Source organism: Equus quagga, chromosome 19 (assembly GCF_021613505.1).
Source record: "Equus quagga isolate Etosha38 chromosome 19, UCLA_HA_Equagga_1.0, whole genome shotgun sequence".
Classification (NCBI taxonomy): Eukaryota; Metazoa; Chordata; class Mammalia; order Perissodactyla; family Equidae; genus Equus; species Equus quagga.
The window spans coordinates 8734757-8748689 of record NC_060285.1 but is presented as its reverse complement, the minus strand read 5'-3'; the positions used below and the strand labels follow the sequence as shown (position 1 = coordinate 8748689).

Genomic DNA, 13933 nt, shown 5'->3' with positions numbered 1-13933 from the left:
CTCCTTTCTTTTGACTTTCACTGTTGCTGATAAAAACAAACAAACAAACAAAAAAACCCCACTATCATTCCTTAAGAGAAATCTCTTTTGTTTTGGCTGCTTTACTCTTTCACCCCTCTACTCTTTTTTTTTTTTTTGGCTGCTTTAAGATTTCTTTGGTATTTCTCAGTATTTACTATATAAATACATATATTTTTATGTATTCTTATTATGATATCTTTTCCTTCCTGTATCTGTGGATTCATGTCTTCATCAGTTCTAGGAAATTCTCAGACATTATTTCTTTAGATATCATCTCTCCTACATTCTCTCTATTCAGTCCTTCAAGGAGGTCAGTTAGATGTATGTTAGACTTCTTTCTGTTTTGAGTAAGCTAACTTTTCTTTTGTATTTACATTTACTTGTCTCTCTCTCTCACATTCTAGGGGATTTTGGTAAGTCTCTCTTCCCGGAAACTTTATCTTCAGTTGTCTAATCTACCACTTCAACCATCCATATTGAGTGTTTTATTTCAGCAGTTGTTTTTCTATTTTCATTTGGTTCCTTTCAAACCTACATAGTTATTTTTGTTTTTCTCTTGTTGCTTATTAATCTTTGTGATTCCATTCTTTATCCCTTTAAACATTTCATAATTGCTTTCTATATCTGATAATTCCATTGTCTGAAGTCCTGGAAGATCTAAATTTGGTATTTGTTGTTCCTGTTAACTCTTCACTCCTAGTGACCTACCTCCTTGTGTGCTTGAAGACCTTTGATTATGAGCTTATGCTTGCTTGATGATTTTTTTGGAAATTGTGCAGGCCCAAATTTGGAGGAAATTTCCTCCAAAGGTTATTTGCATATGCTTTTGCCAGAAGCCAAATGTGTCCTAACAACCTATGGTCCTTTTATCTCCTATGAGTGTCCTGGATTAATGTAGGGCTCTCCCGTTCATTTTCCCTACTTTGCTACAGGATCTCGGGGCAACACCTCCTTTCCTATATACTGTAACACTTACCTTATCACTACTCCCAGCTCTAGTTTCAGTTCTGGGTTGTCTTTTTTCAAGAGAGAAAAAGTCTTTAAGATATCTCTTACCTTGTGTAATGTCAGCTTTTCATAAAATATATTTTTTATCCAGGATCTAGTTGTTTTCTAACAGGAAATTTATTCTATCATTTTGCCAGAAACAAAAACCACATCCCTTCTTCAAGGTTGCCATTACTATGTATGTGCTTATTTGACCATTATACTCCTGTGTGCCAAGTTCTGTGCTTATTTAGATAAAAATAAGATATGCCCTGTTTTCAGAGGCATAGATTGATAATTTCTATATAACATGGCAAGCAGTAAGATTGAAATTTACCCAAAGTTTTCTTTTTTCTCCACATGTATTTTGATGGGGAGCAGAAGGGGAAGTGATATTCTACAGTTAAATGTTTATGGATGATTGTAGTTGAATAAGGCCCTGGATACCAACTTATATAGGACTTTTTTAAAATTAATAGTGATAATGGTAACATTTGTGATGTGCTGATATTTACACCCAGTAACTCAAACCCAAGCAGTCTGGTTCCAAACTTAACCACTATGCAATGGTAGCTTTCTTGAACTAGTGTGAATTCATTTGAAAAATTTAGATGCTGTTTTTTGTGAGAAGGAACCAGGGAAGATTAGTCTCCTTCAAATTAGTGCCTTTTTAAAAAAAATAAAATGAAAGGCACAAAGAGCTTACCTTAGAAGAAGAAACAACTGACAATCATGAGATCACCTATTTTGACCTGTCTTCCTTTGGTTTCAGGATGGGGAAATGGTGCTGCTGGATGGAGGTTGTGAGTCTTCTTGCTACGTGAGTGACATCACCCGTACCTGGCCTGTCAATGGCAGGTAAGGCTTCTACAAATCCCACTGCTTCTTAGGAGTATGAGTTGGAATATGGATATATTTGGAAATTATGGATTATTTGGAATAAATGACTAAAGACATATACAGGTCCCCTCTAACTCAGGTTAACTGCCTTTGCAAAACTTCTGGTTCTTTTCTTCATTTTTTTTTGGTTTGAGGAAAATTAGTCCTCAGCTACTGTCTGCTGCCAACCCATCTCTTTTTTGCTGAGGAAGGCTGGCCCTGAGCTAACATCTGTGCCCATCTTCCTCTACTTTATATGTGGGACGCCTGCCACAGCATGGCTTGACAAGCAATGCATAGGTCTGCACCTAGGATCTGAACCAGCGAACCCAGGGCCGCTGAAGTGAAATGTATGAACTTAATCACTGTGCCACTTGGCCGGCCCCTGGTTATTTTCTAAAACTGTTTTATTCATCATGTCACAAGATCAGGCAGCTAAAAACACCCAGTTAACACACACACACACACTTTTTTTTTTTCTTGGTGAGGCAAATTGACCCTGAGCTAACATCTGTTGCCAATCCTCCTCTTTTTGCTTGAGAAACATTGTTGCCGAGGTAAGATCTGTGCCAGTCTTCCTCTCTTTTGTATGTGGGATGCCATCACATCATGGCTCAATGAGCAGTGTGTAGGTCCACACCAGGGATCTTAACAGCAAACCCTGGGCCACTGAAGCAGAACGTGCAAACTTAACCACTACACCAATGGGCCAGCCCCCACATTTTTTTAAAAAATAAATTTGAAGTTTTTCTTTTCTTTTTTTTTTTTTGAGGAAGATTAGCCCTGAGCTAACATCTGCTGCCAGTCCTTCTCTTTTTGCTGAGGAAGACTGGCCCTGAGCTAACATCCATGCCCATCTTCCTCTACTTTATATGTGGGACTCCTACCACAGCATGGTTTGCCAAGCGGTGCCATGTCCACACCCAGGATTCGAACCAGTGAACTCTGGGCCGCCGAAGTGGAACATGTGCACTTAACTGCTACACCACCGGGCTGGCCCCTGAAGTTTTTATTTTCTAATCAAAAATAATATTTAGGCTGTGGTAGAATAGTTTGGCCAGGAGTCATCCGCCACAGATAATAATTATAAAATCTGCATAAAATATTAAAAACAAGTATTTGAAGGTACCAGAGAACTTCCAAAAACTGGCAGAAACTGCATAAGTCTGTCCTTGAAAGAAGAACTATAATGGGTAAGATATAAGTGGTTAGGGTTTTTTGCCTGAGGGCACGCCCCAATCCACACAGCTTGGGCAGCAGAAAGCCAGAGCTTTATTGCCTTGAGGTTTCAGAGGACAGAGTTAGGTGCTGGCAGAATAGCCAGAAAGATGGGGGAAAATCTTGGAAGAGAGGTTGCTGCAGAGAGGGTGAACTCCAAAATCTTAATATAAAGTATTCCAAAATCCTTGGCTGATCACTGTGTTGAGGAGAGACCCAGGAGGCTCAGCAGGATACCAGCAGCTAGAAGTTGGATGGACTGAGCAGAGAGTTTAGTTGCTTCCCACTGAGAGCAGAGTTTGCAGTTTGAATCCAACCAAGTTAATAAAAATCGCTCTTCAGAAGAACATAACAGAATTCTAGAATCTCTACATTGTATCATTTATGATTTTCAATATTCAGTTAAAAAAATGACTAAACATGGGAAGAATCAGGAAACTGTGACCCATAATCAAGAAAAACATAGTCAGTAAAAACAGATCCTAAACAACCCAGATGTTCCAAGTAGCAGACAAGGGCTTTAAGGCAGCTACAATAGATATACTTAGGAGTTAAAGGAAGATATAAGCATAATGAGTGAACAGATGGAGAATCTCAGTAAGAAATAAAAAGAATCAAGGATTCTGGGGAAATGGCAGCAAAAAAAATAGGTTTTCAATCTCCAAATTGTCAAATAAAAACAGCATTAGGTAGCAAAACCAAATACTACATAATAGGGTATGACTAAAACCACAAAATACAAACAATTATGAACATACTATGTACAACCACAAGGCCTGGATGGTATTAGTATGTATGTGGAGGGAAGCGGAAGGAAGCAACAATGGTGAGGGAGGCTATCTGACAAACTTGAGAATAGAAGAACCCCCAAATAACACCCAACTGTTCACTGGAAAGGATAGTAAGTCAGTTTGAGAACAGAAGCTGAAAACGAGGATTTGCCACTCCAATGGCCTAAGGAAGTTTGAAGGTGGTGGGCTCCCTTCTAGGACAGGAGCTCACACTAAGGAGAAACTGCTTGAAGTAGAATCAAAATTGAGCAGGTTGGTTGCTTAGACTAAGGAAATAAGAGGCTATCAGAAAATGGACTATCTCATCTACAAGATCTTTGATACAAACCTCATGGTAACCACAAAACAAGAAATTAGAACAGAGATACAAATGATAAAGAGAAAACTGAGAAAACCATCATAGAGAACCACCAAAGTGAATTGGCAGTCAGAAATACATGGGACAAGAAACAAGGGAATACTGAACAACTAGAAAAAAAGTGATAAAATAGTAGTATTAAGCCCTCATATAAATGTAAATGGATTGAATTCTCCAATCAAAAGATCTACAGAGTGGCTGGATGGATTATAAAAACAAGACCCAACAATATGCTGCCTCCAGGAAATACATCTCAACTCTAAAGGCAAACACAGGCTCAGAGTGAAGGGATGGAAGATGATACTCCAAGCTAAAGGCAAACAAAAGAAAGCAGGTGTTGCCATACTTATATCAGACAAAGTAGACTTCAAGATAAAAAAGGCAATAGGAGACAAAGAGGGGCAGTATATAATGATAGAAAGGACACTCCACAAAGAGGACATATCACTTATAAATATATATGCACCTAACAGGAGCACCAAAGTACATAAAGCAACTATTAACAGACCTAAAAGGAGAAATTAACAGCAACGCTATAATAGTAGGGGACCTCAACACTCCACTTACATCAATGGAAAGATCATCCAGATAGAATTTCAACAAGGAAATAGAGGAATTAAATGAAAAACTAGACCAGATGAACTTAATAGGTATATATATATATATAGAACATTTCTTCCAAAAAAAGAAGAATACACATTCTCAAAGATAGACCATATGTTTGGAAACAGGGAAAACCTCAATAAATTTTAGAAGATTGAAATCATATCATGCATCTTTTCCAACCATAATGCCATGAAACTGGAAATCAACTACAAGAAAAAAGCTGGGAAAGTGACAAATATATGGAGACTAAACAACACACTACTGAACAACCAATGGATCATTGAAGAAATTAAAGGAGAAATCAAAAAATATCTGGAGACAAATGAAAATGAAAATACACCATACCAACTGTATGTAGCAAAAGCAGTCCTAAGAGGGAAATTCCTAGCAATACAGGCCCACCTTGACAAACAAGAAAAAGCTCAAATAAGCGATCTTAAGCTACACTTAACAGAACTAGAAAAGGAACAAAGCAAGCCAAAGTCAGCAGAAGGATGGAAATAATAAAAATTAGAGCAGAAATAAATGAAATTGAAACCAAAAAAAAAAAAAACAAAAGCTTGTTCTTTGAGAAGATAAACAAAACTGACAAACCAGATTAACTAAGGAAAAACGAGAGAAGGCTCAAATAAATAAAATTAGAAATGAAAGAAGAGGGGGCCGGCCTGGTGGCTGAGTGGTTAAAGGTTCCGCATGCTGCACTTCAGTGACCCAGGTTCAGGGGTTCGGATCCTGGGTGCAGATCTACTCCACTCATCAGCTGTGCTGTGGAGGCATCCCACATACAAAGTAGAGGAGGACTGGCACAGGTGTTACCTCAGGGCTAATCTTCCTCAAGCCAAAAAAAAAAGATTGGCAGCAGATGTTAGCTCAGGGCAAATCTTCCTCACCAAGAAAAAGGAAAAAGAAAAAGAAATGAAAGAGGAGAAATTACAATAGATAACACAGAAACACAAAGGATTATGAAAGAATATTATGAAAAACTATATACCAACAACTTGGACAATCTAGAAGAAATGGATAAATTCTTAGACTCATAAAACCTCCCAAAACTGAATCAAGAAGAAATAGAGAATCTGAATAGACCAATCACAAGTAAAGAGATTGAAACAGCAATCAAAAACTCCCAAAAAGTGAAAGTCCAGGACCAGATGGCTTCTCTGGAGAATTCTACCAAACATTCAAAGAAGATTTAACACGTATCCTCTCAAATTATTCCAAAAAATTGAAGAAGACAGAACACTTCCTAACACATTCTAAGAGGCCAGCATCACCTTGATCCCAAAGCCAGACAAGGACAACACAAAGAAGAAAAATTACAGGCCAGTATCACTGATGAACATAGATGTAAAAATCCTGAACAAAACATCGGCAGACCGAATATGGCAATACATTAAAAGGTTTGTGCACCATGATCAAGTGGGATTTATTCCAGGGACACAGGGAAGGTTCAACATCTGCAAATCAGTGTATATGATACAACACATTAACAAATTGAGGAATAAAAACCACATGGTCATCTCAATAGATGCAAAGAAATCATTTGACAAGATTCAACATCCATTTATGATAAAAACTCTCAATAAAATGGGTACAGAAGGAAAGTACCTCAACATAATAAAGGCCATATACGACAAACCCATAGCCAATATCATACTCAACAGGGAAAAACTGAAAGCCATCCCTCTGATAACAGGAACAAGACAAGCGTGCCCAGTCTCGCCACTATTATTCAACATAGTACTGGAGGTATTGGCCAGAGCTATTAGGCAAGAAAAAGAAATAAAAGGTATCTAAATTGGCAAGGAAGAAGTGAAACTCTCGCTCTTTGCAGACGACATGATTTTATATATAGAAAATCCTAAAGAATCCATCAGAAAACTATTAGAAATAATTGACAACTACAGCAAAGTTGCAAGGTACAAAATCACCTTATAAAAATCAGTTGCATTTCTATACTCTAATAATGAACTAACAGGAAGAGAACTCAAGAACACAGTCCCATTTACAATCACAACAAAAAGAATAAAATATCTGGGAATAAATTTAATCAAGGAGGCGAAAGACCCATACAATAAAAACTCTAAGACATTTTTGAAAGAAATTGATGATGACATAAAGAAATGGAAAGACATTCCATGCACATGGATTGGAAGAGTAAACGTAATTAAAATGTCCATACTACATAAAGCAGTCTATAGATTCAGTGCAATCCCAATCAGAATCCCAATGACATTCTTCATGGCAATAGAACAAAGAATCATAAAATTCATTTGGGGCAACAGGAGACCCCAAATAGCTAAAGCAATCCTGAGAATAAAGAACAGAGCTGGAGGCATCACAATCCCTCACTTCAAAATATACTACAAGGCTATAGTAATCAAAATAGTATGGTACTGGCACAAGAACAGACACACAGATCAATGAAACAGAATTTAAAACCCAGAAATAAAACCATACATCTATGGACAGCTAATCTTTGACAGAGGAGCCAAGAACATGCACTAGGGAAAGGAAATTCTCTTCAGTAAATGGTGTTGGGAAAACTGGACAGCCACATGCAAAAGAATGAAAGTAGATCATCATCTTTCACCACATACAAAGGGCAACTCAAATTGCATCAAGGACTTGAAGGTAAGATGTGAAACCATAAAACTCCTAGAAGAAAGTATAGGCAGTATTCTCTTTGACATCAGTCTTCGAAGGATCTTTTCAAATACCATATCTACTCCAGCAAGGGAAACAAAAGAAAAAGTAAACAAATAGGACTTCATCAGACTAAAGAGCTTCTGCAAGGCAAAGGAAACCAGGAACAAAACAAAAAGACAATCTACCAACTTGGAGAAAATATTTGCAAATCATATATCTGACAAGGGGTTAATCTCCAGAATATATAAAGAACTCAGACAACTCAACAACAACAAAAAAAAGAGCTCAATCAAAAAATGGGCAGAAGATGGGGCTAGCCTGGTGTAGTGGTTAAGTTTGCATGCTCCAGTTCAGTGGCGGGGGGTTCACAAGTTCTGATCTAGGCACAGATCTACACACTGCTTATCAGGCTATGCTGTGGCAGCATCCCACCTACAAAACAGACATTAGCACAGAGGTTAGCTCAGTGACAATCTTCCTCAAGCAGAAAAAGGAAAATTGGCTACAGATGTTAGCTCAGGGCCAGTCTTCCTCACCAAAAAAAAAAGAGGGGGGGAGAGGATATGATCAGATATTTTTCCAAAGAAGATATACAGATGGCCAACAGGCACATGAAAAGATATTCAACATCACTAATCATTAGGGAAATGGAATTCAAAACTACAGTGAGATATCACCTTAACACCTGTTAGAATGGCTGTAATTACCAAGACAAAAAACAACAAATGTTGGAGAGGTTGTGGAGAAAAGAGAACCCTCATACACTGCTGGTGGAAATGCAAACTGGTGTGGCCATTATGGAAAACAGTATGGGGATTTCTCAGAAAATTAAAAATAGAAACACCATGTGACTCAGCTATCCCACTACTGGGTATTTATCCAAAGAACTTGAAATCAACAATTCAAAGAAACTTATGCACCCCTATGTTCATTGCAGCATTATTCGCAACAGCCTAGACGTGGAAGCAACCCAAGTACCCAACAACTAATGACAGGATAAAGATGTGGTGGGGGTGTGTGTGTGTATGTATGTATATACACACACACTGGAATACTACTCAGCCATAAAAAAGACAAAATCCTCCATTCGCTACAGCATGGGTGGACCTTGAGGGTGTTATGTTAAGTGAAATAAGCCACACAGAGAAAAAAGACACCATATGATTTCACTCATACATGGAAGATAAACATACAGACAAAGAGAACAGTTTAATGGTTACCAGAAGGGAAAAGGGTTAGGGGTTGGGCATAAGGGATAAGGGGCACATAAATACAGTGACTGACAAGTAATAATCTACAACTGAAATTTCACAATGTTATAAACTATTGTGTCCTCAATAAAATAAAATAAAAATTGAATGAATTAGAGACAGGAGAGGAAGGAAGGAGATGATGTAAATCAAAGTAGGAGATGAACTGAACCAGGAAAGCAGAAAGTCAGCTGACAAATTTTCTTACCACTACACCAAAACAACAGAAGAGTGCACTCTGTGAAGTTAACAAATCTTTTCTAAATCCTGCCTCATTCTAAAAGTTCAGGAAAATTAATTTCACGTAAAAAAAAGCAATAAGAAAAGTATCTAGGTTAAATCTCATACACAGTTATTAAAAGCAAAAAGAATAAGGAGCAGAATAACATCCCTACAGATAATGAAAGCGTGCCTGAAAGGCGTGGCTACAAAATAGATCAAAATAGTGGCCTACTATTTTAAAACAAGCTAAAATTTTTTAAGCAAATCGTTGAAGACACAAAAGAACAATATAAATCAGAATTAGAAAATCTTGGAAGTGAAGTGACAGAACCCAGGAAAGAATTAAAATAAAAAATCATGTCAGGAAAAAGACTTAGACTGAAAGATACCAATGAAGCACAATAAAGACATAATAAGAAATAGAAGATGAAAGGGAAGAAAACTTTGAAAGTCAAAATGAAATACAGAGAAAAAAGATTAGAGGAAAAATGGCAAGCACTAAAGACAGGCAAAGAAGTTACAACATACACATACAGGAAGCCCTGAAGAAGAAAACTGAAGTGAGGTACAGGACACATACTGAAAACTATAAATCAATAAAATTTTCCTGAAATAAAAACATTTGAAACTACCTTGAAAGAGCACATGTAACATCAACCCAGAAAAAGCAACACCAAGACAAATTCTAATAAAATTCTGAACCTGCAAGAAAAAGAAAAATTCCTTCGGGGATCAAGAAGAAAAGAACACAAGATTTATAAAGGAAAGAAAATTAGATTCTCAGCAGACTTTTCAAAAGCAATGCTTTATGCGAGAAGAAAATAGAATTTAACATATTGAAGATGCTCAGAGAACAAAAGTGTGAGCCAGAGATTTGATAGGCGGCAAAAGCAACTTTCAACTGTAATGGGCACAGACAAATTGTTATGTAAAACTCAAGGAACATTGCTCCCACTAGAAGTCTGCTAGAGCTTTGTGATCCAATATAAAGCCGCTAGTCCCATGGGGCTATTTACATGTAAGTTAATTAATATTGAATCAAATTTACACTTTAGTTTTTCAGTTGAACTAGCCACATCTCAAGTGCTCAGTAGTCACATGTGGCTAGTGGGTACCATATTGAACAACACAGATACACAGAACAACACATCATCACAGGAAGGTTTATTGGTCAGTGCTGTGATAGGGAAGGAGCTTCTGATGACCAAAATGACTAGAGACATTGATATAAGGACCACTGTGAACATTAAAAACAATTAATTGTAGAACCAAGACTAGATGAAGCTAAGAGGAAGAGAGTATAGTATGTAATAGCTGTGTGCTCTGATCATGAGAAGAGTACAATATCTTTTTAAATGGGAGAGAACAGAAGGAGCATATTCAAAAAACTCAGTATTTTCAAAAATATATTGGTTATAGTATTTGTATTGTTTTCCTGAGACTCTTGTGTGTATGATATGGAATAAAACAAAGAGTAAGAGATATTTTAATCCTGTCATTCCCTGTGTCCTTGAGAACCAGGATGCATGGTATGGAAGAAGATAACAAATGAAATGTAGAGAGGTTACATAAAAGCTGTGGTCTCAAATGTGAAATGAAGTATCAGTATGAACTCACATGATGTTTCTTCTCTATATGTTTTTATTTTTCCCTTCCCCTAGTCCGTCTACTGAAAAGGCTAGAAATTATGACCAACTTAGTAGCAATGAACATCACTAGTCCCCAGAATGTCATCTTGAAATTCAATTTTTCCCTAAAAGAAATGAGAACTTCTTGGAGAGTTGGCTAATTCCAGACCTGGGTCAGGAAATTTACAAGATAGGCCTGGAACATCTTATAAGCTAAATAGCAAGGAAATTAACAAAAACCACTAGAGTCCTGTCAAAAAGACTTGGGGGTCAACTTGAAGAGGTCCCACAGGTCAAAGATGGGACACTTTGAGCTACAATAATTTAAAGCCATCAAATATATTTAAATCCAAGAGTTCATAATGATAAAGTGGTCATCTTCAGCGCATGATAAGAACCAATTTATTATATTGAAAACTGGTAAGTAAAAGAAAGAATCATTTATCCTACCTTTTTTATATAAACTATCACTGGATAACCAAATAGATGAGGGGAAGTGTCTCTCTACAAATATTCCAAGAAATGAATGAAAAAGAAATTATAGAATTAAAATTATTACCATTTTGCAAAACCCATGAATGAATAGATATAAACATTAAGCCTTAGTGGCTGCTAAGATCACAAAAAGAGAGACCGTCAGATATTAGATGCCTCCTGTAATTTTGCCAGTACTACATATAGCCTTGCCAAAGGAATTCAACCTGAGTCTGATTCATTTTCTGGATCCAGCTCCCAATCTGCAGAAAATAAAAAGACGAAGGACTATGTTGAACTGCACCAGGGGTATATGTATTCATCAGCTCTGGCTGCCATAACAAAATACCACAGACTGGGTGGCTTAAACAATAGAGATTTATTTCTCACAGTTCTGGAGGCTGGGAAGTCCAAGATCAAGGTGCTGGCAAGGTAGATTTCATCCTGAGGCCTTTTCTCTTACCTTGTAAGCAGTCGCCATCTCACTGGGTGCTCACATGACCTCTTCTTTGTGCCCACACAGGAAAAGGTGGGGGGGGGGGGGGGGGGAGGCCGGCCTAGTGGCGCCGTGGTTAAGTGCGCACGTTCCGCTTCCGCAGCCTGGGGTTTGCCAGTTCAGATCCCTGGTATGGAAATGGCACCACTTGGCAAGCCATGCTGTGGTAGGCATCCCACATATAAAGTAGAGGAAGATAGGCACAGATGTTAGCTCAGGGCTGGTCTTCCTCAGCAAAAAGAGGAGGATTGGCAGCGGATGTTAGCTCAGGGCTAATCTTCCTCAAAAAAACAAAGAGAGAGAGAGAAGGAGGGAGAAATCGAGGTCTCTGGTGTTTTTCTTACAAGGACACTAATCCTATTGGATCAAGGCCCCCACCCTGATGACCTCATGTAAACCTTAGTTGCTTCCTTAGTGGTCCAGTCTCCTAAGACAGCCACACTGAGGGTTAGAGCTTCAACATATGAATTTGGGAGGGGGGCACAAACATTCATTCTATGGTTGCAATCAGCAAAATCCAGACTGTGATAAACATTCTATGTCAAACAGCCTGGATTCTTTAACACATAAATTATAAGGAAATGAAAAGGGGTGGAGGAGGAACCTGTTGACTAGGAGAGACTTAAAAGCATTTCAAATTTATTTAAGATATGTAGGAAGAAAATTGTCTTGGCTTGCATATTTGAGTGACAAAATATTTTCTAAAACACAAGAAATGAGGAGTGACTGCTAAGGGATACAGGAGTTTTGTGGGGTGAGGCAATGAAAATGTTCTGAAATTAGATAGTGATGATGGTTGCACAACTTTGCAAATATGCTAACAACCACTGAGCTGTACACTTTTTAAAGTGGGTGAATTTTATTACGTGTGAATTATATCTCGGTAAAAAGGATAAACGTACATACACATAAAAACCACAAGGAATTGATAACTATAACAGGATAATGGTTACATATTGGAGAAGTTGTAATTGTCATGAGACACATAGAAGGGGCTTCTGTGATAGTTAGCCAAGATCTGTTTTTTGATCTGGCTGGTGTCTACCTTATAATAATTTCTCAAGGTATATATTTGGTTTGGCTTTCTCTATTTCTCTTTTGTTTTACAATAAAAAGATTTTTTTAAAAAAACCAAGTGGAAATTCTAAAACTGAAAAATACAATAACTGAAATGGAAAATTCACTAGATGGATTTAGCAATTGGAGGTAGCAGAAGTCAGTGAACTTGAAGACAGAGAGAAATTGTCATCTGAAGAACAGAAATATATTGTAGAAAAATAAATAAAACCTCAGAGACCTATGAGACATTTTCAAGGAATCTAACATATACGTAATTGGAGCCCCAGAAATTGAAAAGAAAGAATGGGGAGGAAATAGTAGCTAAAACTTTAACAAATTTGGTGAAAGACATCAGTTTATGGGTGGGAATGACACTAGAGTTATGCGTCGCTTAATGACAGGGATATGCTCTGAGAGATGCATTTTTTGGTGATTTTGGTGTGTGAACATCATAGAATATACTTAACACAAACCTAGATGGTATAGCCTGCCATACACCTAGGCTATATGATACTAATCTTATGGGACCACTATCATATTTGTGATCTGTCATTGACTGAAATATTGTTATGTGGTATATGACTGTATAACCACCTTGATTTTACTAACATTTGTAGAATACTACGCCTGACAACTGCAGAATACACATTCTTTTCAAATCTGCATAGAACATTCACTAAGATCATTTGCTGGGCCATGAAACAAGTCTCAATCAATTTCAAAAGATTGAAATCTTACAGAGTATGTTCTCTGACTACAATGGAATTGAATTAGAATGTGATTACAATAAGATATATATATATATTTTTTAAAGATTTTATTTTTTCCTTTTTCTCCCCAAAGCCCCCTGGTACATAGTTGTATATTCTTTGTTGTGGGTCCTTCTAGTTGTGGAATGTGGGACACTGCCTCAGCGTGGTTCGATGAGCAGTGCCATGTCCACGCCCAGGATTCGAACCAACAAAACACTGGGCCGCCTGCAGCGGAGCGCGCAAACTTAACCACTCGGCCACAGGGCCAGCCCCAATAAGATATATTTTTAAATCTCCAATATTTGGAAATTAGTGAATACATTCTAAATAACCTGTAGGTCAAAGAAGAAACCACAAGGGAAAGGGAAGAAATCACAACGTATTTAAAATTGAGTGATAATGAAAATACTACATATCAAGATGTGTGGGATCAGCTAATGCAGAAATGTATAGCTTTAAATACTTGTATTAAAAGGAGGGAAGGGGTCTAAAGTCAATAATGTAAGCTTTCCACCTTAAGAAGCTATTAAAAAGATGAGCAAA

General features: G+C 37.5%; 1 protein-coding gene across 9 annotated transcripts in view; it reads left to right on the top strand.

Annotated features, from left to right (window-relative positions):
• XPNPEP3 (X-prolyl aminopeptidase 3) overlaps positions 1-13933 on the top strand; it is a 65953-nt gene that overhangs the window by 38851 nt on the left and 13169 nt on the right. For all 9 annotated transcript variants that reach the window (XR_006886156.1, XR_006886155.1, XM_046646400.1 and 6 more), the window contains one exon: positions 1781-1866. Coding sequence is in view for 7 of the 9 variants with exons in the window: in XM_046646400.1 (XP_046502356.1) it covers positions 1781-1866 (86 nt within the window). In the remaining 2 variants the exon portion in view is untranslated. The remainder of the gene's footprint in view (positions 1-1780; positions 1867-13933) is intronic.